We start from the raw sequence: 26,088 nt of genomic DNA, 5'->3' as shown, positions 1-26,088 counted from the left end.
CCCTGCCAACCCCGACCACGCTGGGATTCTGTGATCCCCTGCCCGAGGCCATGGAAGTGCTCCCCGGACGCGCTTTAACCAGCCCGGCCTTGAGGCCAGGGGAGCACAACCTGGGGGACCCTGCCGCAAACAGGGGGGCACGCGTGGGCAGCAGGTCCCCCCGCGGCTGCCCCACCACGGGCGTCAGACCCCCACGGAGCAACCCCCCGGGGAAAGACGGGGAGCGCGGGGAGGCTGCGACGCACAGCGCGCAGCCGGGCGGTCTGGGCGGGACGCGGCGCCCGAGCCGCCCCGCACCCCCGGCCAGGGCAGTCAATCATTAACGGCGCGTGGGGCTCCCCGGGCAGGACCCGTCCCCAGCGCGCTTGCTCGGGAGCCGCCAGCTCGCAGGGCCCACAGACCACGGCCCTCGCCGCCCGACGCCTCCCCGCCTGCCGCGCTTACGGCGGTCGACGTCACCTCAGCTCCGGCCCTCGCTACCGAACTGGTCCACCCCAGTCTCTAACCGGGTGTATGCTTTAAATTCAACAACAAACCCTTATCGGCACCGCGATCCCCTTCGGCGTTCTGCCGTAAGCCCGATAAAAGCAGGCGCAGTGTTCTCCCTGTCAGCACCTGACGTTAATTCACCCCAGCAGACCCGGCGGCTCAGCCACCCCCGCGCCACCCGCGCCGACCCGCGCAGCTCTCCGAAGGGTCGGGGTCGACACTTCAACCCGAGATCAGCACCATCGCATTTCAGCCGGTCCCGCAGGGCCTGGGGAGGCTGAGGCAGCGCAAGGGTCTCTCCAGCACGGAAACTCCCGCAAGCGAGCGCCGAGGCCCCCGCTCCCGCACCAACAGCCGAGCCCAGCCCGCTCCCAGAGCACCCCGCAGCGCCTTTCTGCCCTCGGTGCGGCGCCGGGCGATGCCAGACCGCGCGTGGTGGGCGGGAGAATGCCAGCGGGCAAGGGGGAAGCGTGCTGTTGGACCCGGCGCTGGCCGCAGGGACGAGCGCCCGGCCCGCTGGCCGAGCCCGCTGCCGCCGAAGGGTCGGTCGGGCCAGCAAACCGCTCTGTTCCTGCAGAAAACACCTGGCTCCCTCCTTTCACGCAGAAATCATCAGTCTGACAAATTCCTCAGGCACAGAAAAAAGAAAAAAAGAATAGAGAAAAGAAATTAAAACCCATTTCCCTGCCAAATTATACCAATTCTCCAGCACCTCGTTAGCTTCCAGTTAATGGAGGGGGAGGGGTTTTAATTTTAAACCTTTTACCTCTCACATTAAACAGGCAGCTTTGAATTTCATTGAGTCTCTCTCCAGAGACATCTTCCACTGTCTCTCTTCCTCTTTTCCAGACAAGTTAAGTATTAATCTCCTCTTGTTTTATGCCAAAGTGGCTTTGTATTGATCTTTAAAGATGTTCAATTCTCTCGTATTTGGAAATAGAGAATCACTTTCAGCAGACACACTCAGCCATGTTTTCTTCTCCACCCAAACACAGCAAACGAGCCTGCGCGGTAATCAATTTCTTCTGGACTTTGTTGCAGCTAATTTGTAATTTCTAGGACAACGGCAAGATAATAAATGGTGAGGGCTGGAGGAGGGCTGGCGGGGCGGGAGCTCAGCACCGGGGCTGCAGCCACGCCATGGACCTGCCTCCCCTCCTGCGCCGAGAAATGGCTGCAAGGGACACGCCGGACCCCTCGGCTGCCCCCACCCCACACAGAGAAGCTCCCATCTGGTGGCGGCCACATCTCCCTAGGAGCCGGTGGGGTTTCCTGGAGGTCTGGACGCTCAGCCACTGGACACACAGGTGAAGGGGCACCAGGGAGCTCCTGCTCCCAAGGACATGGCTGGTGGCTGCGACGGCTCCCTGCAGAAGGGGAGCTCTTGAAGGAGAAGTGTTTCTTACGCTCTGCCATCTGCTAAATGCGCCAGGATGGGCTGGGGCAGAATGCCGGGGACTCCTGGGGAGGCAGAGGGGGTGGCAGGGCCAGCGCACATGGACACCCCGGCCCCTGCCCACCCCAGCGCCCGCTGCTCTCCCCCTCGCACAGGGACGGCACGCCGCGCACGCAGCCGGGACCCCTGCTCGCCAAGGGCAGGAGGAGCGGGAGCAGGGCCGGCATGGTGGGCTGTGCGGCACGGTGGGCTGCGTGGCACGGCGAGCTGCCCCGCACGGCGAGCTGCCCCGCACGGCCAGCACCGGCACGGTGCCACGGGTCGCTGGGGCACCCTGACCCGGGGCAGAGCCAGGTCTCCTCGGCTCCTGCAGCGCATCGGCCGTGGTGTGCATCCCCAGCTCAGCCTTTACCCTCTCCAGGACAGAATCCCATCAAACTGATCCCAGCAAGGGGCAAGCTGATCCTTGTCGGCTACAGAAACACCGCTGCAGAGCATCTCCCCAGCCCCACGCCTCGGCCCCGGCTCCGCGGGGCTGGGGGACTCCGGCCAACCTCCGGTTCCCGCAGTGACACCACCAGAGCATCACCTCCCTGAGGGTTTGCGAGGGGGACGCCCCACCGGGGCCGGCACCCGTGAAAGCCCTCCGGCTGGTGTCCCCACAGATGTGCCAAAGATGTAAGAGAGAGAGCTGCAGCCTGAGAGGCTTAGACTGAACTGAGGGAAGCCGAGGAGGCTGGGTGGGCCTGGAGGAGGGCCGGGGGGGCTGCCAGCTCCCCATCCACGGAGGTTTCCCAAGCTCGGCTGGAGGGAGCCGTGGCCGAGCTGACCTCGGTGGGAGCAGCCCGTTCTGCAATGGAGCCTGGACCAGAGACCGCGGAGCTCCCTCCCTCCCTCCCTCCCCCTGCCAGCGCTTCTGGGCTCCTCAGGCTCCATCTTCCCTTTAAAAATTCAGTATTATCACTGCAGTGACTAAATAACCTCAGAGTTAAGCAGCTGCCCCTGCTTTATGAAGAAATAAATATCTCTTTAAAATTGCCCTAATGCCTTCACTTTAGAGAAAATGGTTTTGCAGCCGACTAGGAAGCGGGGTCCCGAGGGGCTGGCGAGAGCGCACGGCAGGTTAGGACAATTACACGCCACGATTAATAAATCACCTGAGTGGCTGGCTCATTTATGCAAAGCCTGGCATTTTCTTCTGGGCACTCTGCTAAGGAAGAAGGATCTGAAAACACCAGACTGTGACAACATCAAGCCTTCATCCCCCAGATTACCGAATCTTCATATTCTTAGGAAGCCGTATATTTATGGCGTAAGCTTGGCTGTTGTGCTGGTGCTGCAGTGAGGTTAAATCACCCCTCGGTGAGCAGCCCCTCCACCCTCCCGAGCTGCCCAGGGGTGCGTTCCCCCCCGGCAGCCCCCGGCCCCATTGCTCACACCTGAGCAGCGGGCGCAGCCGAGCCCGGCTCCCGTGACTCAGGGCTTCTCCGGCCGGAGCCGCGGCGCTGCCTCGCCAGACGGCACCGGATCGGTCCCCGCCGCCCTCCGAACCTCCCTGTGCGGGAGATATTTCTGGTTCCCTCGCTCACGAGGGACGGAGCCAGAAACACAGGAGCTGTGCCAGGCACTCGCCACGGCCGGGTGGGAGGCACGGCCAGCGCGTCCCCGCAGCAACGTGGCTCCGAGGGCTCTGCCCAGGGACCCGTCCCCTCCCCACCACCCCAAGCACCCGCCTGGAGACCCCCGCGGGGGCTTCCCCCGACCCCGGCGCCCGCACTGCCCAGGTGGGAGGGCAGGGACGGGGCAGCCACGCCAGCGCCGGGCACTGCAGTGCCCGGAGAGGAAGAAAAGGAGCCTAAGGAGCTTCGACCGAAAGGCAAAAATAGTAACGGGTTCTCGGCAGAGGAGCAGGCGCATTCCAGCTTCCCTGGCATAGGAAGAAAAGGATTTGGGAGCTTGCAGACTGGGGAGAAAGCGATCACGGCGTTTCAGACAGCGCTGCAGGGAGAGGATCAGAGTGCCACCAGTCTTAAGAGAAGTATCACGAGCACAGAGCTTTAGATTATGTTCCTTCTAGCCCTAAACAGTGTCATTCGGGATTTATTTTATGGCTTCTGTCAGAAAGACGTAGAGAAAACAGCAAGACATCGCGAAGCTGGCTCCTCCAGGCAGGCCGTGCAGAGACAGAACACAGCAAGTTCCATCTCCCGTGGGACGGTGCGAGACGCGGGCGACGCACCAGCAGCCACCACAGCACCTCGTCACCTCAGGGTGGTCGGGAGAGGGACTGGCGTGTGCCAGGGCAGGGGCAGAGCCAGCCCGCGCCGCTCCACCCGGCACAGCCAGCAAGGCTTCGCACCGCGCCGCGACGCCGAGCCTCGTGACGCGGCTCCTGCGCAGCGTCCTGCACAGCGCTGACGTGCAGAAAAGGAATTTATCTGCCAATGCAGTGGGCTTGTGCCCCCTCCAGAGCCCGTCCCCACCACAAGTGCACACAGGCATCGACCTTCTGCCTGACCCGGGGCCGCGCGAGGCCCGTGATGTTTCACCTCCCCGGCGCCTTCCCAGGAAACGAGCAGGGAAAGCAACCAAAGCTGCAACCAAAGAACAAAGATTCATCATGAGCGAACTCTCGCTGCGGCGGGAGCCACGGCTCAGGCGGGCGCTGCGGCCCCTGACCAGCGAGCCGGCCCCTCAGCAGCGCGGCGCAGGGTCTGAGGGCCAGCAGCACTGCGGGGACGGCACCCGTCAGGGCTGGGAGCAGCCAGGAGCCGGGATGAGCAGCGCGCGGCGCGGGTGCATGTGGGCACCCGCTCTGTGGTTAGAGAGGCTTAGGGAGAAGAGACATCAGTATGTAACGCGATCGTAAAAATGACCTAAAAATGCTCAGGGGCTTAGCAGGCGCCGGGCCCCGTTTCGGCTGCACCCTCTGCAGAATCACAGAATCACAGAATCACAGAATAGTAGGGGTTGGAAGGGACCTCTGTGGGTCATCTAGTCCAACCCCCCTGCCCAAGCAGGGTCACCCAGAGCAGGCTGCACAGGACCTTGTCCAGGCGGGGCTTGAAAATCTCCAGAGAAGGAGACTCCACAGCCTCCCTGGGCAGCCTGGGCCAGGGCTCCGTCACCCTCAGAGGGAAGAAGTTCTTCCTCATGTTCAGACGGAACTTCCTGTGCCTCAGTTTGTGCCCATTGCCCCTTGTCCTGTCACTGGGCACCACTGAAAAGAGCTTGGCCCCATCCTCCTGACACCCAAGCACAAGCCGCCGTTTCCCTCGTGACGTCCCCTGGCTGTGTTTGCACAGCAGCAGGGCGAGCGGAGCGGGCAGCAGCGCCGAAAGCGCCTCTCAACACCTCACAGCAGGCACTGGTACGAAAAACAAATCTAAAAACACTACAAAAAGGCACAGCCAGCGGGCCAAGCCCTCAAAGGACCACAGCATCCATGCTTCCCTACGGGGAACCGCGTTCCTGGCTGCCCGACATCCCCGCGCCCGGCTGCTCCCCTGCCGTCACCAGCACGTGCGAGAGCAGGGGGTCTCGGGGCAAATCCCCCTTGGTGGGGGACACGGCTTCCCCGGTGGGATCCTGGTGCCCCGGGGTGGGCAGCCACGGGTCCGCCTCTGCCAGCCCCCCTGCCCGTGCCGCTGCCGCTCCCGGTGCACGCAGACGTGGCAGGAGCTGAGCCCCAACTCGATTAAGCCATGGGGGTGCAAATCGCTCCCCTGTGGGAACCGAGAGGCTCAGCCCTCCCTGCTCCCCTGTTCGCTCCCTGTCCTCGGCAGAGGTGAGCCCACACCTCCCAGTGCCATCAGCGCCTGCCACCGCCGCCTGCAGAGGTCCCGGCCCTGACAAGCTACGCAGCCCTGTCTGGGCGACCGGAGGAGGACGCAGGTCCTGGCAGCACCTCCTCCCTGCGCGCCCCGGCCCGGTGTCAGAGCACCCAAACCGAGACATCAAGAACGGGTGGAAAACTGGGGATCAGGCGCAGCTCTCTGTGGGCCGAGGGCCAGCACGGAGCAGGCTGGAAGGGAGAGGGGTTTGGCCACGGAGCCCAGCAGGACGCTCCTGCAGGGGTGCTCCCGGTGGCCCTCAGACGCTGCCGTGCATCCCAGCAGCACGCAGAGCACAAAGACATCTCCGCGTTGGCGCAGCGATAAAACATGGATTTGCATTATCACGCTGAAATTAAACTGAGAGCACAAAAGACTGAAAGTGGATGCCACAGCACGGCTACCTGTACCCCAAAAGGCGACCCGTACCTGCGCACTGGTGACAGCGGGGCCGGGCCACGGGACCTGCCCGCCGTGCCACCCCCACGCCGCCCCTTCCCTTCCCCCTCCGCTGAGCCGCCCAGAGAAGCGGGCGGCAAATATTTGCCCGTGTGGCAGGCTGGCGGGAGCCAAACGAGCGGCTGCTTGCTCGGGCGCGAGAGCTGCTGGGATTTGCCACGCGGAGCACGGGTCCCGCCTGCGCCCGTCCCGCCAGCGGCAGCCACCAGCACGGCCGTGCCCCCACGCCGCGGGCACGCGTCCCTGGGCCCCGCACCCCGCACCCGCCAGCCCCGCGGCTGGGAGCTCGTCCCCAGACAGCGGTGAGCAGCCACGCTCGCTCAGTGCCGCGTCCTTCTCATCCTCCCCACCAGCCTTGGAAATCGCAGCCTTTTAATTAGGTGACCTCCAAATCATCCCCCCGCTCACTTCTTCTGGTGGCCGCGCTCCCCACGGCGAGGGGGCAGGGCTGGACCACGGGCCGGGCGCCGCAGGGCACGCAGCGGGCACCCACGGGCCACGCACCGGAACGCCGACCGGCCGACCCAACCCGAGCCCTCAGCACCGCGGCTCCCGCCGAGGGCAGGGACGCACCCGTCCCCTCCGGGCGACCAGGGCAGCAAAGCCTCACGAGGAGTGCCCCCCGCCCCGTAATCAGCCCCGCGGGGGGGAAGCGTCGCCCAGGTGCACGTCCCGCCTTTCCGGGGGGTCACCGGCCGCAGGCATCGCCGCCGGAGGGGCCGCAGCAGCCCCTGGCAGGGAGGGGTCATCCAGCCCCGGGAAGCCACCAGAAGCCTGACCGTGACTTGCACAGGACCCCTCGTCGGCTGCGCGCGGCCGTGCGTCCAGGGCCACCGCGGCAGCGCTTTCCGGGTCAAACGCTCCGGGGTCAGACAGGAACATTCAGCTCTCCGGTCCACGCTCGGTAGAAACCACCCCTGACAGCCCCGGGGGCTCGGACAGGCGGGTCTGCTTTATGCAAGAAGGTACACGGATCCACTCCTGCCTACGTGTCTGCAGACATCCACCTACTTGTGTCCATACGTCTACCTATAGGTTCTCACGGCCGTATTTTTGGAACTGCTCCTCCTTCAGCAGCCTCCAGAGAGACGCAGCCTTGATAAGCAGCTCTTAGAAAGCACCTTCCCACCACGCGCATCGGGGACTTCGCGGCAGGAGTCGTGTTCTGGCGCCGGGCCCACCCTTCAGCACCGAGGAGCCGCGCAGCACTGGCCCTGGCTCCCGGCACGTCACGGGGCCGACGAGCCCCGTGCTGAACCCGGGCCGTTTTGTGGACAGGACAAGAGCAGCACGGGGAGACAGCGAGCTGCCGAGGGCCGGGCAGCGGGGCAGCGGCACAGAGGGGACAGCAGGATGCGTCCGCGCCGCGGCCGCGGGCACGCAGGGAGCCCCGGGGCTCGGGTGCCGCAGCAGCCCCTGCCCGCTTCGCTCCCTGGAGTGCCTCCATCACTTCTGGTGGTTAAACACAGCACGGGGCAGTCATGCCTATGACAGCAGCACAATTATGTGGAAATTGTATTCCTGATAATTTGGGGTATTTTTCCCTGTGAATGCAGGCTTTCTGAAGAGATGAGCTCCAAGATTTCAGCATTCAATTCAATTAGATCAAATCAGCAGAGGAAATAAGCCTTTACAGCACAAGCAGACCCTTTGAATTTTACTAGCAAATCAGTGAGCTGAATGCCATCATTTATCATTAACATCACTAATAAAGCCAGATTCAGGATGCACAGCAAACAAACATCAGCCGCACGCCCAACGCTTCCAGCACCACCAGCACCCTCCCTCGCCCTCGGTCCTTCCTCAGCTGCCCGCGCACGACAGAGACCGTCCCTGCAGCCGTTACTCCGATCAACTGCCGTCAGCACCCAGCCGGCAAGCTCAGGATTCGGCCCCAACTTCAACCTCAGCCACGCGATGCCCCTTCCCGAGGACGCTGCCGGGGATGCGGGAGCAAGGAGGGTCCCCAGGCAGAGGCGGGGAGGAGCAGGGTGGGCTCGGGCAGAGGGTCAGGCTCCCCGGGACTGCTCGCTGGGGCCCAAGCTCTGGGGAGAGCTGCCCTCCACCCCACGCAGGCTCCTATCGGGGGGCAGCCAGCCTGGCACTGCCATCTGTCACCACGGGACCCCCAGGAAAACCTCCTGCGGTCTCCAGGCCGCCATCGCCCTGGATGCTGGGTGTTGTGGTGACGGGGAGGGATCGCAGCTGCCTCTGCGTGACGGGCTCCCCGGCCCCACGGGAGCAGCCCCGCACCCGGGCAGCACCGCGGACCGGGGAGAAAGGCTGCCCACCGCCGGGAGCCTCGGGGGGGGACCAGCACCCCGCGTCGCCACGCGCGGCGGGGAGCTGCCAGGGGTGCCCATCAGCTGCGGCAGCAACGCGCCCGCCGCCGCGCACCGGCAGCTCCGCAGCCCGCACCGGCTCCCCCGGAGACGCCGCCGTCTCGGTTACCCATCTCCCTCTGCCACCTTGTTTGACGTGGCAGCGTTCAGAGACGTGTCATTCGTGGAGCTAAAACACAGGTATTATTTCAGTGACACATCCGTACAACAGAGAACGTGCCGAAGTCAATCACGTTCAGAAATGGGTTTCTATTGCTCTACGGCTTTTTCCTTGCCTCTTGCTCCAGAGGAAAAAGATAGAAAATGATGTGGTTGTTAGCAGGAAAATGGTCATCTACCTCGTTAAATCACCTCATGCTGTGCAACCTCATCAGCCACCGGGAAGAAGAGACCTGGATCAAGGGTGCCGGGGCTCTGGGAAGCGGAGGGCACAACGCCCGTGGGCAGGAGCTCCCGCTGGCTGCTGGCACCCGTGCCCGAGGGATGCTGGGCAGCGGGGTACGGGCTCCGTCCCAGCTCCCCGTGCACGCTGCCCGTACTGCTGTAGGGTCTCCGGACGGCTGCTTGTGCTCTCCGGGATGAGACGGGCCTGCAGCAGCACGGGAGAGCCCTGGTCAGAGCAGCCTCTCGTGCACGTCCAGCCAGCCGCCGAGACCACGTCCAGCCGCGGCCGTGGGCAACGGCACAAACACGGTCGAAAGGAAAGCCCTCCTGTCCTGCCAGCCCGGGCTGCAGAGAGCCTGCCAGGGGACTGGCATCTCAGGCGAAAGGACACGACTTGCGTGTCCCGCTTCCCACTCCTTCCCTGAGCGCTGGCACCCTCAGGCAGCGGACACAGACCCCGGTCTGATCCTGTACCTCTTAGCACCACGTTCTCATCCTCCTGCCTGTCAGGACACCTCCTTGTCCTCAAGCTTAACGTGCAAGAGAAGAGTGAATCTCTTGGCCAGCACGGTTACACCGGGTTTTTGGAGCTCCAGTGGAGACCTGACGGGAACCCTGTCGCGCTTCCGAGCCCCGGCGCAGCTGGGATGGCTGGCTGTCACCCCCACGTCACCAAGCTACGTAACCTGTGTCATCTCAGGGAAGAGAACACCGAGCTCTGTGTTCCAAATTGGAGAGGATTAACACCAAATTGTCTGTAGGAGGAAGGAGCTGTTGCAGTCCCTGGCACGACATCGCTAACATCTGAGTGGAACGAGACAGGACAGCGTCTGAAAGGGGTGACCTTTGAGTCTCCACAGAGACTTCGTAAGGCAGCTCTGACCTATTCAAGTACCTGTCAAGCCTCTACTCGTCTCTTCTGAGACGAGCCAGGTTTCTACAACAGGTTTTGGAAGACGCGAGGTTCTCGGGTATCGCACGGGTCCCACGCTGGTGCTGGTGTTTGCTAACCGAGCGCAAAAACAGCATCGCAAGCCCCACTGGAAATAAAACACCGGAGCTGGAGAGGGGCGGCTCCAGACAGGGACCACAGGCCCTGCCAGCACCGAACCTTCCCGCACCGCGGGGCTCACCGGCGCCGGCTGCCATCAGGGAGCCAGGACCCTGCCAACTAGAAGGAAAGGCAACAGCCAGCGGGAGCAGTACAGTAATTAACAAAATTATCGTCAGGAACAAACCCCAGGCTTTGGCCCAGCGCCTGCGCTCCCGCGCCAGTGCTCCCTGCCCTGCTCGGGGCTCCACGGAGCCGGGGCTGCCGGTGCTCCCCGCGTCTCAGCCAGCCCGACGGCGAGCGGCCGCACGGCCACGGCCAGGGGAGACCCGCGGGCACGCGGAGCCGGGCAACAGCCCCCCGAACCGGCAGCTGGGACCCGCCGTCCTCCCGCAGCCCGGTGTCGGGGAGCGCGCCGTGCAGGCAGGTGCTGTCTCCATCGCTGCAGCCATCAGGGCTCCCCCCCTCACCGCAGCGTTTGCTTTCAGCAGGCCGGGCGGCCGCCTTCCCCTCGTCTGCAAACAGCGCCTGTTTTGACAGGCTATAAATACGGGAGGAAAGAGATATATAAGCCAGCGCGGTTTATTAGTTCTGAAACAGAGCTAAAAATAGACCCACGTGGGGTTGCAAAGTCCTCTGGGCAGATGTAATTGTGGATAATCTAGCTTTAAATTTGTGAAGGCTGTTTTGACAGCAACAACAACATTTTAACATATGGGACCGGGTAGCACACGAGCAGAACGCGCCGCCGCGCCGCCTCCAACGTCACCGGGAAGCGGCGTTTGTACCGCCGGATCCCAGCCCGCTGCCTCCGCTCTATAGCTGGGGTTTCTGCAGTAACAAACCCCCAAATAAACCCAAATATCGACGGCAGACACTGAGAGGAAAGCGTCTAGCCAAATACCAAGGGAAGTCTCCCAGGGCGGGAGCACCAGTGGAGCTGTGCCAGTACCCCCCAGCCTCCCCCAAAATTTTATATAGTTAAGGCTTACCGGATGAAATGGCTGAAACCCCCCAAGTCCTCCAAGCTGACAGCACCTTTCTGCTCCTGGGAAAGCTTCCTCTGTCCCAGGCAGGCTCTGAAACGCGCTGCAAGGATGCTGCGCGGGGCTGGGTGTCTCTGGGGCAGCGGGCGCGATAACGGCCCTTCCACGAAGAGGGAAGCGCGCCCGCCTGCTCGCCGCAGATAGCGGCGAGACGTTGCGACCGGCTAGATTTTGCAAATCCCCAGCCCACAGGGGGCTGGCCGAGGCAGGGCTGACTGCGGCCCCGCTGCTGCTCACCTCCCGGGGCGAGCACCGCGGCTGGGCTGCGCCCCGCTCCCCGCACCCTGTCCCCGGCGTCCCCTCGTTTGTCACTTCGCCACGCCGCGCTTCGCCACGCCGCGCAGAGCGAGCGGCCCTGCCATGCTGCTCACCGAGGACCTTGGTGCAGCACGCACCCCGGCAGCGCCGGGAGCCGATGAGCACAGACCGACCCCTCCGGCTCGCCCTCTCCCACCGGTGCCGTGTGCCAGCGGGTACCAAGCGGCAGCGGGGCCTCGGGGCTCCAACCGCTCCCCTCTGCACATGGAGGGTCTGTGTCCCCAGCCCCAGGGGGCTCTTGGGGCCCTGCCCCACCCTCACTGCTGAGGCCATGAGGACCAGGGGGAGCTGTGCCTCTGCTCAACCAGACCTGGCCAAAGCTCCTCAGACCCTTCTCGATTTTTCTTCTTAAAATTGTATGGTGCCTCAGCAAAGGGAGCAGCACTTGTGCCCACTGGAAGTCATTTCTGTCCACAAAGAAAACAGGCTATCATCAAGGCTCCCATCTCCCAGGCTGTTTTGCCCCCTCTAGAAAACAGATGTGATTTTGGGGGTGGTTCTGCACGTGAACATGGTGTCAGCGGGATGCTGCGCTGTTTGAGCTCCACCAGCCACGGACCCCCGCCCGGCGAATCACCCTGGCACAGCTGCAATGTCCAAACCCTGGTGCTGCATGAGCTCTCCGTGCAGAGAACGCCTTTCCCCTCAGCCCCAAGCGTGCCGGAGGGCAAGGGGCAGAGACAGGCAGACCTGTCCTGGCACATACCCTGCTTGGGCTCATCTTCCGTCACAAAAGTGAGACACCAAAAAACCACCACTGAAACCAAACAAACCCCCAAATCCATTTCTGTCCCAGCTAAGGACACCAGGTGTGAGCCCCAGCGTCGCCTGCTGCGGTCACCCCACGGCCGGGGCGGACGGCAGTGCTGCCCACCGGCAGCCCCTCTTCTCACGGCCCCAGGAGCCGGCAGGGCCGGCAGCGGGGCTCAGCGGCAGCAAAGGGCGTTTCGGGGCATCTCTGCACCCCCAGACCGGGCAGGGCAGAGCCCCGGGGCTGCGGCTGTGCGGGATGGGACCGTCCCTATCTCAGGCTGCAGCCAGCGCTGCTGCGAGGGCAAAGCCCAGGTTTCAGAGAAGTGGCCGGGGCTGGGACGGGCCCTTCCCGGGGCGGCGGGACCCGCTCAGCCCAGCGCTGCGTGCCCCGGGCGCCAGCACCGCAGCCAGGCTGCGGCCGGGGCTCGGTGGGCAGCCCTGCGCCCACCCGCCCGGCACGGGGACCCATCGCAGCCCCGGCTGGGCCACGGCGCAGGGCTGACCTGCTCGCCCACGGGCCAGCGGACCCCGAGCTGGCAACAGAACCACGGCTGACGGACTAATTTCCTCGCATAGAAAGCAAATAACGCGGCGGCAGCGAGAGCTGGCTGACGACCCGCTGGAGCCCCCAGACGCACGGCCCCGCTTTCCCCCCGTTCCGCTACTTTTACCGTTTTACCTCCGTTTGGACTGCCGACCCCCGCCTCGGCCTCCCCAGCCCGGGGATGGGCAGGCGTGCCGGGGTGCAGCGACCACGCACCGCTGCGGGGGTCCCCAGGGCGCAGCGCTGCGCAGGACCCCGGGCGGGACCCCGGGAGAGACCCCGGTGGGACCCCAGGCGGGACCCCCGGGTGGGACCCCCCCAGGCAGGACCCCCCGCGGGGAGCAAAGCCGGCCCCGCGGCCCGCAGCAGCAGGGCCCCCGCACCCCCCGCTCCCCCCGCACGCCGGGGACCCGAGCCCGGCGCTCGGCTGCCGACTGCCGGCACGCCCGGGAGCGGCACCGGGAGCGGCCCCGGGAGCGGCCCCGGGCCGGCCCCGCCGCCCCCAGCCCCTTCGCACCCGCGCTGCCAGCCCCGCCGCTCCGGGACAGGCCGCCGCGAACGACCCCGTCCCCCCCGCAGAGAGGAGCGTCGGCCCGCACCGCCCGCGCCGCGCCGGGGCTCGAACCCGCGGTCAGCGGGGCTCTGGCGAACCCCCAGACACCACCGACCTGGCGCGGGGCTCGGCTGCGGGACCGGCACTGGCACCGGCCCCGGGGCAGCCCCGGCGCCCACCGGCCATCTGCAGCGGGCACCCAAGGCAGGAGCTTCGCCTTCGCCCAGCCAGGGTGAGCTGACCCCCGGGACTGGGTGAGCTGACCCCCAGGACCAGGGAGAGCTGACCCCCAGGACCAGGGTGAGCTGAGCCCCGGACCAGGCTGAGCTGACCCCCAGGACCAGGCTGAGCTGACCCCCGGGACCAGGCTGAGCTGACCCCCAGGACCAGGCTGAGCTGAGCCCCGGACCAGGCTGAGCTGACCCCCGGGACCAGGCTGAGCTGACCCCCGGGACCAGGGAGAGCTGACCCCCAGGACCAGGGTGAGCTGACCCCAGGACCAAGCCCGACTAACGCTCCCGTGCCCAAGCCCAGTCAGACACTGCCCAGTGCTCGGCCGTGCCCTGCTGTGCCCCCCAGCCCCCCGGCACGGTCCCCTCGCCCCGGCCGGCAGCTGGGCTGCTCCGCACACCCCACACGGCACAGCTCCAGCCCGGGCTGGCGGACGCGGGCAGTGACACCGGGGAAGGGGACGAGGAGCAGCATCCGCAGGCAGAGCAGAAGGCGCTGGCACCCTCGAAACCTTGCTCCACATCCCAGGGCCGCCTTCGCGCCCCGGCCCCGCACGCTCCGATCTCCTCTCCCATCTCTGCTCCGCAGCCGAGGCGACCGCCTGCGGCTCCTCCGGCCGGCTCGGAGGGTCCGAGGGAAGCACTTACAAACCAAACCAGGCCAAGCCAGGAGCCCGCCCGCCCCCCTGCCCGCTGCAGACGGCTGCTGACCGCTGCCTTGCTGTTGCTTCGGTAGCGTTTTCCTTGCAGCGTCACACACCCCCCACTACAGGTGAAGTGTAATTCCAAAACATACATCTGCAGGCAATTACCCATTTTCAAAGGTGGCAATCAAGCCTAAGGAATCGACTTAGACACAGTCTGCTCTCCAGACCTTGTCCTGAGAGGACCTCAGCACAAACCTCTGAGATCACCGCAGCAGTCAGCGCAGCCACCGCCAAGAAGTTAAATCATTCCCACATCTTCCCGTTAACTTGGCTCCGGCCCATCAAACATTCAAGCGCCTCAAGCCCGGACACAGCTTGTTTTACGAAGGGCAAGTACACCTTTCATCTCTTCCCACCTTTGTCTCCCACCACCATTCCCACCACCTGACGAGCATCACGTGCTCTTCCGTGTGAATTTTAGCTGTACACACACTGACTCGCAGTAATTCGTGTACAAGGCTCCGCTGTTCCACAGAGACATGATTATTTCATCGCTGTTTTTGCTTTATAATTATGGCTAAAGCCAGAGGTGACTCTTTGCCCGAAGGAAGGACTTCATTTTTATTGATTTTTTTTTTCTTTTAAATACTCTGTGGTTTCTCAGTACATCCCACTGGTGATACGAAAGAGAAAATAGCCGGGGCGAGAGGGCTGAGGAGCCGTCAGCAGCCAAAGGGCTGGCTCACTTCCCAGGCGGGACATCACCCGACTAGCTCACTCCCGAGGAGCCCGAAGGTCCCCATCAGAGGAAGGTCCCCATGGGTTCATTCCCTTCGCACCTTCCCACCTCCAGCGTCCCCAGCACAAGGACTTCCCCAAGACAGAGCGCGCCTCGGTCTCCATCTCCAGCACCCCTGGGCTGGCCCTGGTCCCAGCGGCTGTCAGCAGCCCTGGCCCCTCTCCCAGCACCCGAGCCCCCCAGCACCACCTCCTGCTCCCACCCCGGGGTCATGCCCCCCCCAAACCAGTAAGGAGAGCATGTCCAAGACCTCTCCCAGACTTTCCACCCTCCACACAGTCTCCGGGCACTTTGCAGGACCTCCCAAGAGCAGCCCCAGCCCCGCGAGGTGGGAGCGTGCCCACAGCTCCCCTCAGCAGCCAGAAACTCAGCTCTGTCCTGCCCCAGCGCAACGGCTCCTGAGAGCCAGGGACGGCCCGTAGCCAGCCGCACGTTTGATCCCGCAGCGGTGGGACCGGGCACACGAGCTTCCCGCTGCAGAGCCGACGCTTTCGGGCTCCTCTGCCCTGGCAGGGCACGGGCACAGCTCCCAGAGGCAGAGCCAGACCCACACTCACCGCAGCTTCCTAGGCATTCCGCAGGCTGAGCAGCGAACGCGGCCGTTCAGCAGCAGCTGCCCGGGGATGCTGGGTCCTCTGCAGCACCTTCCCCTCCCGGCTGCGGCCCCGGAGCCTCCCCGCGCTGCCCGTCACCGGAGCAGGCCAGCCGAGCCCCCGACCGCCACGCCGGGGCTCCCCATCCATCGCCTCTCCTCCGACACTCCCACTCCGCAACGTCTACTCATTCTCTCCAGCTCCGAGTCCCTCAGACATATTCATGGTTACCATAGGAACTAATGAAACCCAAATTAAAAAAGAAAAAGGAGGGACAGACCGAGGGAGAACCGCTTTGATGCTCTGGTGCCGCCCGCGTGTGCGAGTTTATTGCCACGAACGACACAAGCAGCAGCAGGAGGAGGAGGAGGAGGAGGCAGGGGAGAGTCCCGCAGCCCGGGGTCTCGCTCGCACCCTCCCACCGCCGCACGCGGCTTCACCAGCATCGGCTTTGTGCAGGACCCAGCCTTCGCTCTCGCCCCCGAGAGCCGGCTGGGACACGCAGCCCACTGCTCCCCTCCACCTCGCTCCCCTGGCACGGAGGGGCTCGACGCTGCCTCAGAAAACAGCCCCCAGCCTGCGTGCGAGAGGCCGGCTCAGGCGGGGGCTCCTGCAGCCCCCCAGCCGCGCTGGGACCCCCTCTGCGGCCGAAAGCTTGGAGCACCGCGCGCTGTTCCTGCCCTGCCAGGTTTCTGCGAGTCAATATTGACGCACAAGGCTTCGGGAAGCGCTCCTTGGCTTGCAGAAAGCAGCTGGTCTTTTTGTTAAGAAGTTACACAGCGAAGAAAACCGCCTACGCCTGTTGCCCGAGCCAGAAGTCTGCAGCAATAAGAAGAGGGCGGTAGAAAACCAAAACTATTTTTTCAGTACCTTTTTTTTTTAATTTTAAAAGCTTTTACAATTATCTAATGTGACTCTGGCTCAACCCCAATTACAGAACCATTTAAGGAAGCCATCTGTCCACAAACCAGAAGCGTCATGAGGCTGTGGCAGGCATTAGCCGCAAATAGCACAGCTGAAACAGCTCCAGTGGATGCTCACCGAATGCCCCGAGCAAACCCCCTCCGCTGGCCGGGGAAGGAGGGAGGGAGCGAGCGGTGTGGCCCCAGCAGGAGCACGGCAGCGTGCCCCTCGGCACTCGCTGCCCGGCATAGCGAGGAAAGGAGGTTAAACGGTATTTCTGCTGCAGAACTGCACACGGGCCCCGAAACAAAACCAGGGCACCACGTACGGCAGCGTGCAAGGAGCAGTGAAATCCTTCCCAGCTCCACGGGAAAAGGAAAGTCTGCTGAGATCTCCCCCCACTCCGCAAAGTGGTAAACATTGATTTAAACTTCTCATTAGTTCAGCAAAAACCTGAGCAACAAGCACAGCAACAGCGTTTCTGTTGTGCTGTTTACAGCGGGCACTCGCAGGCTCGTTCAGGCAGCAGGTTCCCCCAAGGCTTTCTGTATACTTTTCCATTAATGAATAATTTGCACAAGTAATGATTACAGAGGGAAACCGCATGAGCCATTACCCATACACATTACCCTGCGCTCAAGGGAGGCTTGGCTGGAATATTTCTGTATTCGCACCGGTTACGCTGATAGCGCCGGGGCCGCCTGTGTGCTTGCGATGGAAAACCCCCGACTCGGGAGCTCACCTGGAAACCGGGGAGAGGGGAGGATGCACCGCGGCGGGAGGGAAGGGATCGGTGCCCCGGGTGCGCAGCCGGGAGGACAGGGCCCATTGGGAACGGGCGGCAGGTCCCAGAGAGCCGCGAGCGTCGGGAGAACAGAGAGCGTCGCTACCACCGTTCCCAGCCACTTCTCGCTTGCCCTTCCCCATCCAGCTGATAACATTTTCCAGCAAGGGCGGTGGTCCCGCACACCTCGCTCCGTCACCGAGCAGGATCTGGCCCAGCAGCTGCTTCGCCAGGAGCCACGCAGCCCACGCCGCCAGCTTTCAGCAAGTCCGTGGCAAACCCGGGGCAGACCCACCAAGCAACACCACCAGCTCACGGACCCTCCTGGGCCCCAAGAGCATCTCTGCCCCCTCCAGAGCAAGGCCCAGAGCCCCCCCAGCTGCACGGGAGCAGGAGCTGGGGAACAAGCACAGCCACCCACTACCCCACTGACACCCACCCCCTTTCAGGCTGCAAGACCCAAAACCAAAAACCCTCCAGGCTTCACCGAATTTACAGCCAGCAGCTCGGTGGTGGCCCGTCCTGCCGATTCCCACCCCATTCCTCCCAAGGCAGAGCTGGTGCCCCGTGAGTCGCACGCGCGTGCCTTAACCCACTGGTCACGCAGCGATTGTGTTTATAACCGCCCAGGGCCTGAACCACCTTGGACTTGACAGGAGAACCGGCTGCGGGGCACGCACAAACGCGTCTCCAGAGCAGGTAGGTACGGCCAGCCTGCCACGGCAGAGCTGGAACCGGGGAGGCAGCCCAGCTACCAAGCAAGCAGCCCCCACGCACAAAGCCACCTCTCGGCACCGCGTATCTCACGGGGACATTACTTTACACGAGAGAAAAGCACAGTACTCACTTGATCTTCAGGCTGGCGAGCATCGTCTTGTCGATCCTGGGGAGAAAGCAGAGGAGCGCGTTACTGCGGGCGCAGACAGAAGGGCTGTCCCTGCTCCCGACCTGGGGACCGGCGGCTGCTGGCGGACCTGGCCCCACCATCGCCTTCCGAGGTGCCATCGGGCTGGCTGACACAACGGTCAGAACAGAAGGACTTGACCAGAAAACAAAATCAAACAGAATTTAGCCCAAAGGGAAGCCTGGCAGCAAGCAAAACAAAATCTCCCCAGTGATTTCCTGGTGGTGACCAGTGGAGAACTACGGCCTCCGCACCCGAAACGCCAGAGCTGAACTGGGCACCAGAGCAGGACGCTGTCCGCGTCCCAGCTCTCTCCAAGGCGCTGGTCCATGTCTCCCACAGAACACGTACCTAAAGACGACAGAGCCGTGACAGACCTGACGCGCTGGGAAGACCACACCAAACCCCGCAAACCGGACCCCGCAGCCTGACGGGACGCCCGGTGCGACGGGCAGGAACCGGGACCCTCCGAGGCGCGGGATTCCCGTACCCGGCCGGTGGCTGCCTCGCAGCGGGAGCGAGGGCTCGTCCCCGCAGGGCTGCACATCCCCACCCGGCACCAGCCGCCCAGGTGCCCCCTTGCTTCCCCCCCGCCGCCCGCAGCCGCCCCGGGAGCGCTGGACATGGGCAGTGCAGAGCAGCCCCATCGCTCCCGGCCGGCTCGCATGGGCCCGGCAGCCCCAGCCACCCAACTTCTTTATTTGGCACCGTTAATGAGCGCCCATCTCCACAGAAACATTGCAGATAAAGTCATATTAATGTTAATTAATGCAAATTATAGTAATGTCTCACAATGCAAAACGATGTCTTTTGGCAGTCACTGCAAACGCTCTGTTATCTGCCACGAGGAGTAAGCTCCACATCCCGGAACGCCACGAAACGCCAAAAACCCCCAAACCCAGTGGTTCTGCACCGCGATCCCAGAGGATGCGGCGAGGCTGCAGACACGCAGCTTCCCCCCCACCCGCGGCTGTACCCCCCCCCCCGAGCCCCGCACTCCGCACCCCGGCACGCGGGTCCCCCCCCGCACCCCGGGGAGCCCCGGCTCACGCACCCCCCGTCCCCCCCCGCACCCGGGGGCCGCAACACCGCGGAGCTGCGGGTGTGAGCGCGGCAGCGAGCGGCGGGGACAGCGCGGGGCCGGGGCTGCGGGGCTGGAGCTGCCCGGCGGGACCCCCCCTCCCCCGTGCCGCATGAGGAAAGCCGGCTGCCGTTACTGGGCCTCTCGGGGCGGAAAAAAAAAGGGCCAAAAAAAATAAAAAAGGCAACGCACAAGAACGAACCCCCCCCGCCAGGGAAACCGCAGCCGCAGCTCCACGGAGCTGCCCGAGCCGCCCCGGCGGGCCCTGCCCTGCGCCCCTCCCGCGGGGGGGCCAAGCGAAACCCCCCCTCCCCCAGCCCAGCCTCCCCGCTGCCTGCCCCGGCACGGCCCTGGGTTCCGTGGCCCCGGCACCGCACCGAAGGGGGGTCCCGGCCCTCCCCCGGCCCCAACACCGCACCGAAGGGGGGTCCCGTCCCCCCCCGCCGCCAAGCGCAGCGCCCGGGGTTGGCAGAGCCGGCGCCAGCCGGGGGCCGGGACCCGCACCGGTCGCTGGGACCCGCACCGGTCGGTGGGCACGGGGAGCCAGGAGGGGCCGGGCCGGGGCCGGGGCAGGGGCTCCGCACCGCCCGGGGGAGCGGCTCTGGGCCGGGAGTGACAGCAGGGACAGCAGCGGCGGCAGCAGGGCCGGCAGCAGCAGGGACAACAGGGACAGCAGTGACAGCAGTGACAGCAGCAGCAGGGACAGCAGTGACAGCAGTGACAGCAGTGACAGCAGGGCCGGGAAGCGGTGGCGGGGCGGTGCCCGCAGGAAGGGCGCGGCGGCCGCGGGCAGAGGCGGGCGCGGGCCGGGGCCGGTCCCCCCCTCTCCCCCCCTCCTCCCCCGGAAGGGTCTGCCCGGCTGCGCCTGGTGCTGCCGGGGGGGGGGATGCGGCTCCGAGGGGCGTCTTCCCCCGGGGACCCCCGGGAGCGGCTGGCCGGCCCCGCGTGGGAGAGAGACCCCCGTGGGAGACCCCCATCCCGTCCCGTCCTCCTCGCCGTGCGGACACCGACGCTGGCGTTCGAAGCAAAGCCCTCGCCCCGCTCCCCCCGCTTCCCCCAGCCGGCCTGCGGCAGGGCACAGCCCCCCAACAGCGGCCCCCAGGCCCCGCTTCTGCGCGACCCCCAGCTCACCGTCGCCTTGCTGTCCTCCCCCTGCAGCCCCCCGGGGCCGAGGGAAACGAACGGCACCAGGCCCAGAAGGCCCCGGAGGCCCTTGCCAGGGGGTGACGGCTCGGCTCCGTCGCAGCGCCCGGGGTGCCCCCGGCGTGGTCGGGACCCCCGAGCCACGGCTCCCAACGGCAGCCGCTGGGCAAAGCCGCCCAAGAGCCGCGATTCCTCGCTGCTGCAAAACGCGCCCGCGTTTCACAAAACTCCTCTGTGCAGCAGTTTATCGGAGTGCTTCCTTCCCATTTTTATGTGAAGAGAAAGAAAAAAATCCAGCTGAGCCCAAAGCTTCAGCGAGGCGTGCGCTGCCCTGCCCGGGAGACTTGGCCGAAACCCTCCAGGGGTCCCCGGCCCTCCCAGAGCCCCCTCAGCGTTTCCCCAGCAGGTTTCAAGCAGCTCCAAGCCCCCCAGCACGCTCCAGAGCCCCCGGCCGCCCAGCCCCAGCGGCACGGGGAGGGGACGGCAGAGCGACCCGCGGCCCCGGGGCCAAGCAGCAAAACCATCACAGAACTCCCGAAGCGGCCGTCAATTCCCACGGCCCCATCACAGCCACACAGCACGGACCGGGAACGGGCACAGAACACCTCAGAGACCGGGAAACCGGCGGAAGGGCAGAGGGAGGACAGTGCCATTTTCTCAAAAACCATTTCCCTGTAGACCCTCACGCCTCGAGGGGCAGGGACACGAGCAGCGAACGGTCCCGCGGAGCCCAGGGCGCAGGCGGCCGTGGTGCAGGGACGGCGTGGGGAGGCACGGAGAGCCGTGGGAACCGGCCACGAGCCAGGCGAGACCTCGCCGCACGTGCCGCGCGGCTGCGAGCCCCGCTGCCCGGGCAGAGCAGGAGCCGGCAGCGCGTCCTCGGCAGCGAAAGGAGCAGGGGGAGAGCCACAGGATGCTCTCGCAGGTGACATGCCCGTGGCAGCCCACCACGAGCCCTCGGGAGGTCCCCTTGCCGCTTGGCACCCGTGGGGCTCGCGAGGGGCTTCGGCAGGGCACGGCAGCACCCGCCCGCTGCGGGCACCGGGGGAAGAACGCCCTTCCCGACCCCCGGGCTGCCGCTGGCCCGAGGCAGCAGGAAGGCTCTGCCCGAGGGCACCGTTCCCCGTGGAAGCCGCGGTGGGAGAAGCCCCTCGCGCAGCGCCGCGCTCCCGGTAGCCAAGGGGGACGGAAAGGAGAGGCACCCACCAGCCGTAGCCGCCGAAGGAGACGCTGCGCTTTCTCTGGAACATGGTGGCAGCTCGGTGCTGCCAGGGCGCTCCGGCCATGGGGACGCGGCGACGCGGCCGGCAGCGCCCGCCTGCCAGCCCCACGCAGCGCAGCCGCGGCGGGCGCTGCTGCCAGGGCGGGGGGACCCTGGCACTTCCCGGCAGCTGCCCCGAGCGCAGAGGCGCATGCACACGCGCACACACAAACACCAGAAAAAAGTCATTTCCTTTTTTCTTTTTTTTTTTCTTTTGTGGCCTCAGGCTTTTCACAACCTCACGCTGCAAATGTCGCCTTTCTCCTACCGGCAGGAGCCGCGGGCTGCGCTGCGCGGGCAGCGAGGGCGTCACGGCTGAGCCACGGGCGCAGCGTCGCCCGCAAGCATCGTGCCACGGCGCTGGCCTGCCAGCCCGGCCGCCCACCGGGTCCCGCTGCGGAGGGTCACTGGTGGCCATGCACAGGTCCCCCTCCCCGGGCGGCTCTTCCTCCCTCCAGCTGCCCCCGACACGGCAGGGCTGTGCTCAGCGCACTGGGCGGGCTCCCTGGCCCGAGCTCCCCCGGCTGACCCCCCGGCGCCTTTCAGGGGACACCTCGCTAAAAGCATTAAACCTCCGCACGCTCAAAAGCCATCGCCTCGTCTCCCGGGGCAAACGGCTCCCCGGCTGCGCCGGAGCCCGCCGAGGCAGCTGTGGCAGACGCGTTCTCTCTCCTCCGGTCCCTCGGCAGCTCCGTGACGCTGAAGCGTGCGTCTGCGGCCTGACCGCCGCCAACACCCCGCGGCCCTGCAGCAGCCAGGCCTCAGAAATCCCGTTTGAACAGAAAGGCTGACCTCCAGCTGGGTGCCAGCTTCCATCCGTCCGTCCACCGCGCAGTCCCAGACTGCCGCACCCGCTCCCAGGCACAGCAGCGCCCGTGGGCAGGGGGCCCGGTGCCAGGGGCTGCGCACGGAGCCCCCCAGGCTGCCCACCCTAGCCTCCCGCCCTCCACCCACCAGCGCCCGCCTGTGCCCACCCGGGGCCGGGCTGCAGCAGGGGCTCACCCTCCGCGGGTCAAAGCCAGGGGCAGGGGGTAGCCCCGAGCCCCCTCGCAGTCGGGGTCTGCGCTGCCCCACGGCTGGCACAGCGTGGCTGTGGGACTCGGCGCGGGCGCCGTGGCACAATCCGGAGCCTCGCCTCGCACCGCAGCCCGGAGGGGACGAGCTGCTCGGCCGCGCATCGCCGACCGCCGGGTGAAATAAAGGAACCCAGCGCTCGCGTCCCGAAGTGCCGGCAGCCCGGAGACCAGCGGAAAGCCTCCGACTGCCCAGGTCCTGCTGGCCCGGCCACCGGCACGCTCACCTGCTGCTCCGGCGATTCCAAAGAACGCCCGGCGCACACAGGAACACCCCCTCGGCTCGGCGCTGCCGGGCGCTGCCGGGCTCGCACGGCTCCCGGGGACCCGAGGCTGCTCTTCGCCCAGCGCTTGGCCCTCGCAGGAGTCAGACTCCCATCCAGGCACCCAAAAGCTTTAAATTAAGAGACATTTGGATTCTGTCTGATGTGTGAAAGAAGGGGGGGATAGAGAGCTGGAGAGAAATCACTCAACTCCACGGAGAAAGCTTGGACTGAAATCCAGCTATTTCAACTCCTACTTTTCTGCCCACAGCCTTCTCTCCTTACAGGGATAAAATGATGGAAATCCTTTGCATTTTAGAGCTCTTAAGGATGTTATTTAAAAAAAAAAAAAATCCCAAACACGCTGCAGGCTTGAAGGCCATAACTCAGGTACCATGAAATATCTGGAGCAGACACTTGCTTGGAGCACATTTGCTTCTGGCTCGCACGCTCCCTGTCACAGCTCTGCACCGACAGCAGCGTGACGTTACCCTCTCACTCTATCTTCCCCCGGGCCACGTCTTTCTCACACTGCTACCGGCTGACTTCTGCCCAGCTCTACCGAGCTGCCGACGATTTACATCCCTGGAAACACAAGCGGGGAGCTTCCCCGCACGGCCGAGCTCTGCAGTGCGCCAGACGAGCACACCCGCAGCGGCTGCAGCCCGCGCAGCGGCAGCAGCGACAGCAGCCACGGGAAGCACCGGTCGACACCGGCATCGCACCAGCAACACCGCGGAGGGTCCCAGAACTGCCCGCTCGGCATTTCAACATCCACGCTGGCAGCGCTGAGAGCACCGACGGCTGCGTCCTGCTCCGCCGCTGCAGTCCTGACGCGGCCTCGCTGCTGCCAGAGGCACCGCGGCAGGAGGGAGCGCGACGGGGAGACGCGGCGAGGCCAGGCCGGGCTCCCCCTGAGCGCGAGGTCACGGCAGTCGGTGGGCCAGCACCGCCATGGCAGGACGGCCTCGCGCCACGCCGGCACGACAGCTCTGCCAAAGCCACGACCCACAGCCACCCCCGGGACTCGGAAGCCGGGGGGACAGGACCTCGGTACGGCCGTAGGGGAATTGCCCCCTTTCCCGCTGCCCAGGAGCGCTGCAGGCAGCCCCCTCACCCCGCACCAGTGGGACCAGTGCCCGGGGATGCCCAGGGCCGGCAGCGGAGCTCTCCCTGCTCCCCATTCCCATGGCCAGCAGCCCCCCAGGGCCGTGCCAGCCGCCACAGAGACGGGTGACAAACAGCATTGCAACGGGGCAAAGGTTAAAGAGGCACCAAGGACCCAGCTGCCCAGAGACCCCCAGCCTCCCTCGGCTCCCGGGCACCACGCCAGCGCCTGCCCAGCATCACCTGGAGCGCATCCAGAAATAGCTCGTCTGCAATGACATCTTCTCGCTTCCCCCCCGAGGTATTTCACACAGTTGGGCTCAAAAACGAAACAAAAAAAACCCGCTCCTCCTCTCAGAGCAGGCAGAGCCAGAAAAGCACCGATCCGCCAAAACGCAGACGCAAGGCCTGGGGGAGGACGCCCGCTCGGCACCATCTGCACCGGGCAAAGCTCACGTTTCCCAGGGGCCTCTGCCAGCAGCGGCACCATCGCCCTGCCCTCCGCGGCCGCGCTCCCCACGCCGGCCAGCACCCCCAGACCCCAGTAATGGGGGAGCGGGCGCTGCGCAGGGGGGGCAGCGAGCCACGCCGTTAGCCAGGCAGCGGACAAACCCCAGCCCCCCAGGAGCACCCCGCAGCTCCCCGGGGCGCAGCACCGGCCGGGGACCCCCGGAGCTGCCAGGGGGAGCGGTGGGGGGAGAGGGGCTCGCGTTTTGGCCGGCTCCATCGCACCCCAAAGCGGGCACCACGAAAGAGCGAGAGCGGGGACGGGGCGCGGGGCTGCGGCGACAGCAGCGCGCTGCAACCGCGCGGCGTCAGAGCCGGACGGGCACAGGCTGCGGGGCTGCCGTCTGCTCACCAGAGGAGACGCGGGCACACAGCCCCGCTCGCCTCTCCGTCACCCAACGAGGGACCGCGGGGCTCGAACCGCCCCAACACCGCGTCTGCGGCTGCCAGCGAGACCCCCGGCACCGGGGCGCGCCAAGGGCCGCGCAACACGGCGCTGGCGAAGGCGCGAACCCACGGCGCAGCAGCAGGGAGGGCTCCTCTGGGTCGGCCGAAGCGGCCGGCGCGGTCCCCTGCGGACCCCCAGCCGTGGCCGGATGGCTCGGCCTGGCCACCACCCCCAGGCACGGCTCAGCGCCCGGCTCCCTGCAGCACAGGACCCTCCGTGGTGGAGCCCGCGCAGACCGTACCTGCTGCCCCGGCGAACCGCTGGCGGGGGGCTGCGGCACGGGGCTGCCCTCCGCCCCGCCAGCCCGCGGCACCTGCGGCACTGCCCCTGCCGAGGGACCCAGCAGCAGGCACGGGCTGGCGCGGGTCCCCGGCCATCCCCTCGGCACTCAGCGCCCACCCCGCAGAGCAGAATTGTGCCCAGGAAGGGCAGCGTAATTCTTTCCTTTGCTGCCAGGGCTAAGGGAGACTGATTGCATCATTAGTGCTTTAATATTGCATGCGGCGCGCTGAGGGTATTCATCTTTCTATTATGACTCTAAGGAAGGTTGTGGGCACCCAGAAATATTAGATTTTGTCCTGGCAGGAAGAACACGCTGTGCACATCATCAGCCTCGACGTACGAAGCAGAGGAAAAGAGTGTCCGAATTAACTCTGACTCAGCGCACGGCATCTTTTTAGCAGTATTTTCTCCCCTTCATGGTGCTGCTGCAGTGACACAAAGTGACACTCAACGCCTCAAACAGCAGCTTCCCCCAGAACCCAGCCCGCTCTCAGAGCTGGCCACCGGCTGCTCAACGGCTGTGAGCACGGGGGGAGCGGGAGCGCTGCCTGTCACCCCAGAGGTGACAACAGCCCACACCGCTGCTTTGGTCCTTTGGGGAGGGGGGGACATGATGACACGGGACGGGACACCAGCCTGGGGGCTGAGCCGCACAGCCCGCTTGTGAAACCGCCTCGGGAGGGCTCGGCACATGGGAGCTGCAGCTGGGAGCACCAGCCTGCGGTGCAGGGCAGGACCGGCAAAAACGTGCCCACAGAAATGAAGAACTAATTCCCAGCAAAACGCTCAGCTGGCCGGAAAAGGAGAGAAAGTTCAGCACAGAAATTACCAGCAGCCTCCTCCAGCAAGGCAGCGCTGCTCCGGGTGCTCCCAACCCGAGGAACCGCAACCAGTG

At 65.5% G+C, this 26,088-nt stretch overlaps 1 protein-coding gene across 7 annotated transcripts in view; it reads right to left on the bottom strand.

The window, feature by feature from the left end:
* The window catches only part of RAP1GAP2 (RAP1 GTPase activating protein 2), a 70,807-nt gene that overhangs the window by 33,364 nt on the left and 11,355 nt on the right, over window positions 1–26,088 (bottom strand). For 4 of the 7 annotated variants that reach the window (XM_075439936.1, XM_075439937.1, XM_075439938.1 and 1 more), the window contains one exon: window positions 17,972–18,007. In XM_075439936.1, the coding sequence (XP_075296051.1) occupies window positions 17,972–18,007 (36 nt within the window). Of the gene's footprint in view, window positions 1–15,401; window positions 15,564–17,971; window positions 18,008–22,813; window positions 22,896–24,199; window positions 24,226–26,088 lie in introns of those variants that run through there. The other 3 variants (XM_075439939.1, XM_075439942.1, XM_075439943.1) reach the window with 3 other exon arrangements.

Source organism: Opisthocomus hoazin, chromosome 20 (assembly GCF_030867145.1).
Source record: "Opisthocomus hoazin isolate bOpiHoa1 chromosome 20, bOpiHoa1.hap1, whole genome shotgun sequence".
In the NCBI taxonomy this organism is placed as follows: domain Eukaryota; kingdom Metazoa; phylum Chordata; class Aves; order Opisthocomiformes; family Opisthocomidae; genus Opisthocomus; species Opisthocomus hoazin.
Note: the sequence above shows the minus strand (reverse complement) of the source record. Positions and strands in the feature narration are given on the sequence as shown.